The following is a 5465-nucleotide window of genomic DNA, read 5'->3' as shown; positions in this document are numbered from 1 at the left end:
CTTCTCCGCCGGCCTCGGCGCCCAGTGGCTGCGTCGCGTTCCCTCACCGGGCCTCATTTTTCTAACTTGTTTCCTTCCCTTTCCTTGAATTCCTGGTCTCCTCGCGTTGGTTCTGGCGCGTCCCCTGCCTTTTCTCCTGGGCCCCGCCGGCCTAGCTCTTTTCCCCGCCTTCCGTTTTCAGCCTCCCCCTCACCACCATTCCTGAAGCGTCCCCTCAGGCCAGCTCCTTTATTCCTTTCTTGGGCCCAGCTTTAATTTGTCTTTCTTTTTCCATTTCTTCCTCGGACAACTTGCTGCTCGGCGACGTTTCCTTCGCCCTCAGAGACCAAAAGGTCAAGGAAACAAAGGTGAGCCCGGCTCCGCCGGTGCCCTGGCCGGGAGGGGGACGCGGAGTAGCGGGGGCGGGGTCTCCGGGAAGCGCCCCTGGGCGAGGACCTTTCGGAAGCCGCTTAGTTCGCAGGTGCCTCATACTTAAGTATATGACCCTTTCGATGTGCGTTTGCAGCTGGCGAACAGCTTTTTAGCGAACAAGGAGTAATTCATTAAGGGTGGGGGTGGATTCAGTTTTGAAATGTCTCAGGTCCTTAGTTTCCTGTAGGTCTTAGAAGGCCTTTGTTTTTCATCCTCATGGATCACACTCTGGAAGTACTCACATGTGACGGGGGAGAGGAAGCGGGAGGGCATTGAAATCTAGAGGAGCCAGTAAAATGACCTTTTTAGATCAGCTTCTCTGGGTGGAGGGAGACATTTTCACTGACGAATACTGCTCAGCATTCACTCTCATCTTTTTCCTTCTGAAATTCACACTTAATTGCTCTATTTAGTAATGTTTTTCTCTCGTTAGGATATATTTGATTAGTTTAGGCGGGAGTTTGTACCATCGAGACGCTCCTAATTTGAATTTTTCCCCTTTAGTACAAAATGGATCTGTACATCAAAAGGATGGATTAAACGATGATGATTTTGAACCTTACTTGAGTCCACAGGCAAGGCCCGTGAGTAGTTAACCATTTACATGCCTGATCAAAGGGTGTATACCATTAATTTTTCTCTTATCAATAAATACCGGGTAACTTTCTTAATACTAGTCAGTGTGTTATAAAAAGTTGTTACAAATGTTATAGACTGTGCAGATTTCCATCTCGTCATCAAACCCACTGTGCTATGAGATTAGTCCTGATGATATTTAAGTGTATGAACAGTAACACCTGTTTAATTCTTCTAAGTATTCTGAATTTTTACCCCCCAAACCGGGGGGTAAAATTTTTTTGAAATTTGGATTCATTTGTGATGGGAAAAATTAATGTAAAATGACCTGAACTTTATTCAGTGCTACAGAACTGGGTATTCTTCCTTTCCTCTGGCCACTAGTTAGGCGGTTCTTATATTAGCAGAACTATTTTGGAGTTAGGTACTCTTCTTTCGAGTTGAGCTGTATGTACATCTGTAGAGACCAACTTTATATACCTCTGGGTCTCACTTAAGCTAGCTATAGGATTTACAAAATCTAGTTAAAAAGGAAGATGAAATACTGTTTAGCACAAACTAAGATCAAGAGTAATTGAGGTTTTTGCAATATAATCTGTCTTCTAATGGGAATATTAGTTGCATACAGGTACCTGACCTGTGCACTTAGAGTGTCTTTAATTTGGCAGTTCTTTTGTATAAGTATCTTGAGTATCAAAGACATAGTTACGAAATTGTAACAAATAAATGTAACTCCTCAGACTAATGAACCAGAAGAAAAATTACCAGTAATTTATCCAAAATATCCTTAAAGAAGGTTATGGAACTTTCTTGTGAATTCTGAACAGATGCTGTATGATAGTCTAGAATAACTTGACATATTAGCATGTGCCCATATTTGGACCCAATTCTTACATTAAACTTTTAGATTCCTTATGTAAAATTTTTTGCATCGAATGTATAGAAACCACTTAAGCAACTGATTGGAAAAAAGTTTTTGCAGTAGACAACCAGTTAATCAGGAAAAGTAGGGAAGGAAGTAGAGGAATGAACCTATTAATAGGTTCCTGCTATTGAAGTCGTTTGCTTACATAATCATTATAACAGGGAGAGTGGGAGCATTTGGAAATATAATTCTAGGTAGTTCTTGTGAAACATTGTGTAATTCAGATTTTTGAGCTCAGGGGCATGTGGGAACCTGCCAGTTCAGGTGTAGGCATTCAGCTATATAATGGCATAACCTGTGATATTAAGTGAATTTGTTTTTTCTTACGTAAGCTAAATCTTAAATGTCTATTTAAAAAATATTGGGGAAAATATAAATCTTGTCGAATAGAGAGTTTGAGAATCTTTGTAGTACTGTCAATAATTCTTTTTAACCGATTTTTCATTGCCTTATGTTGGAATAATCCTTCAGGCTTATTAATCCTTTGATTATAGACTGAATTTCTTATACATAATGGATTTGGATTTGTTAAAATATTAACACCATGTTTGGGAAATATCTTTAGTTTTAAGGGAGTCTATGTATGAAAAGAGCTTTTTTTTTTTTTTTAAGGAAAATTAAAATTGGCAGAAGCACCACCATTTTATTGAACCACGTTAGTGGAAACATTTAATCTTTAAGAGGTGTATTTTAGTGGCTAAGGAGAAGTACTATCAGCTTCGGTAATACAAGCTTAAGGCCTAACATCACAGTCATCCAAGTTTCTCAAAACAAAACTCTATTTTGATTAGTTAATAGATTATTATATACAAGAGCTATTTTGAAGTTAGGGGTACTCTTTTGAATTAAGCAGTATCTACATCTGTAGAGACCAATTTTATGTACCTCTAGTTTCTCACTTAAGGGATTGTTCTGAGCTATAAGATTTATTAAAGAAAAGTGAAAATACTTTTAGCACAAATTAAAGTAAGATCAAGAATGATTGAAGTCTTTGCAGTGTAATTTGCTAATGTGAAGACTATAAGTTTGCATATAAGTTTATATTTCTGGTTATTTTGGATGATTCTCTATTTAAAGATAATGGACTATAATATATGGTATCTTTAGAATTATACTCCTGTTTTTAATAGACAGATGTGCATGTGTATTTCAGCTTACAACCATTTTATAGGAGAAACAACAGGTAGCAACATTTTTCTAGTTTTAAATCTTCTGGAAGCTACTGTACATTTATTTCCTTTCGAAGTTATAATTAAATAGTGACATCTGTTGATGTTCCCAGATGGTTTGCCAAGAGGCTACCACTGTAGACATAGTGAAACTTGCTTTTTGGTTTATATTAAGGAATAGCTGCACAGATTTTTGGGATAGAACTTAAAACTTTCAGTTTTTTTAAAATTTTTTATCTACTCTGGTATGGTTTTAATAGGAAACTCTTTTGAATACTTCTTTGTTCTGCCAAAATTCCCACTCAGTTTCAGAGATACTGGTTTTAATAAAAGCATCATCTCAACACTTCTATAGAGCAAGACAGCTAGCTGTTGGTGAGATGCTTGGTTTTCCGTTTTCTTAATTGTAGTGCTTCAGTGAAGGTCCATATTCCCTGTATGTAAATTTAATTTTAAATATTTAAACATTTCAGTTATTAAACCACAGTATTTTACAATGCAAAAATAGAAGCAGGTTTATGGGAAGAGAACATCTGAAATGGTCATTTTTTTTTAAGGTAATGGCTGAAATATTTGAATTGTTGACATATTTGAATAATTGGGGGAGGAAATATTCTGATTGTTTTATTTTTGTGTTTAGTTTTAATTTGCCTTTTTTTCCTTCCACAGAATAATGCATATACTGCCATGTCAGATTCATACTTACCCAGTTACTACAGTCCCTCAATTGGCTTCTCCTATTCTTTGGGTGAAGCCGCTTGGTCTACTGGGGGTGACACAGCTATGCCCTATTTGACTTCTTATGGACAGCTGAGCAACGGAGAGCCTCACTTCCTACCAGATGCAATGTTTGGACAACCAGGAGCCCTTGGTAGCACTCCATTTCTTGGTCAGCATGGTTTTAATTTCTTTCCCAGTGGGATTGATTTCTCAGCTTGGGGAAATAACAGTTCTCAGGGACAGTCTACTCAGAGCTCTGGATATAGTAGCAATTATGCTTATGCACCTAGCTCCTTAGGTGGAGCCATGATTGATGGACAGTCAGCTTTCGCCAGTGAGACCCTCAATAAAGCTCCTGGCATGAATACTATAGACCAAGGGATGGCAGCACTGAAGTTGGGTAGCACAGAAGTTGCAAGCAATGTTCCAAAAGTTGTAGGCTCTGCTGTTGGTAGTGGGTCCATTACTAGTAACATCGTGGCTTCTAATAGCTTGCCTCCAGCTACCATTGCTCCTCCAAAACCAGCGTCATGGGCTGATATTGCTAGCAAGCCTGCAAAACAGCAACCTAAGTTGAAGACCAAGAATGGCATTGCAGGGTCAAGTCTTCCACCACCCCCAATAAAGCATAACATGGATATTGGAACTTGGGATAACAAAGGTCCTGTGGCAAAAGCCCCCTCACAGGCTTTGGTTCAGAATATAGGTCAGCAGCCAACCCAGGGGTCTCCCCAGCCTGTAGGTCAGCAGGTTAACAATAGCCCACCAGTGGCTCATGCATCAGTAGGGCAGCAGACACAGCCATTGCCCCCACCTCCACCACAGCCTGCCCAGCTCTCAGTCCAGCAACAGGCAGCTCAGTCAACCCGTTGGGTAGCACCTCGGAACCGTGGCAGTGGGTTTGGTCATAATGGGGTGGATGGTAATGGAGTAGGACAGTCTCAGGCCGGATCTGGATCTACTCCTTCAGAACCTCACCCAGTGTTGGAGAAGCTACGGTCCATTAATAACTATAACCCTAAGGATTTTGACTGGAATCTGAAACATGGCCGGGTTTTCATCATTAAGAGCTACTCTGAGGACGATATTCACCGTTCTATTAAGTATAATATCTGGTGCAGCACAGAGCATGGTAACAAGAGACTGGATGCTGCTTATCGCTCCATGAACGGGAAAGGTCCCGTTTACTTACTTTTCAGTGTCAACGGCAGTGGACACTTCTGTGGCGTTGCGGAAATGAAATCTGCTGTGGACTACAACACATGTGCAGGTGTGTGGTCCCAGGACAAATGGAAGGGTCGTTTTGATGTCAGGTGGATTTTCGTGAAGGACGTTCCCAATAGCCAGCTGCGACACATTCGCCTAGAGAACAACGAGAATAAACCAGTGACCAACTCCAGGGACACTCAGGAAGTGCCTCTGGAAAAAGCTAAGCAAGTGTTGAAAATCATAGCCAGCTACAAGCACACCACTTCCATTTTTGATGACTTCTCACACTATGAGAAACGCCAAGAGGAAGAAGAAAGTGTTAAAAAGGTAACCAGCTTACCATTCTTAAGACTTGTAGGGAGAACAGGAGAGGTATTGTATTCAACTTACTAAGTCTAAGTAATACAAGCATCACTTAACAGTTCAAGTCCTTATGTGGAAGTATAATTGGTGTT

At 40.2% G+C, this 5465-nt stretch overlaps 1 protein-coding gene across 1 annotated transcript in view; it reads left to right on the top strand.

The window, feature by feature from the left end:
* YTHDF2 (YTH N6-methyladenosine RNA binding protein 2) overlaps positions 1-5465 on the top strand; it is a 26564-nt gene that overhangs the window by 850 nt on the left and 20249 nt on the right. Inside the window, exons 2-4 of the mRNA XM_006924332.3 lie at positions 323-347; positions 916-995; positions 3751-5337. Coding sequence (XP_006924394.1) covers positions 323-347; positions 916-995; positions 3751-5337 — 1692 coding nt within the window. The remainder of the gene's footprint in view (positions 1-322; positions 348-915; positions 996-3750; positions 5338-5465) is intronic.

Source organism: Pteropus alecto, unplaced genomic scaffold, assembly GCF_000325575.1.
Source record: "Pteropus alecto unplaced genomic scaffold, ASM32557v1 scaffold39, whole genome shotgun sequence".
NCBI lineage: Eukaryota > Metazoa > Chordata > Mammalia > Chiroptera > Pteropodidae > Pteropus > Pteropus alecto.
This window is presented reverse-complemented; position numbering and strand designations above follow the sequence as displayed.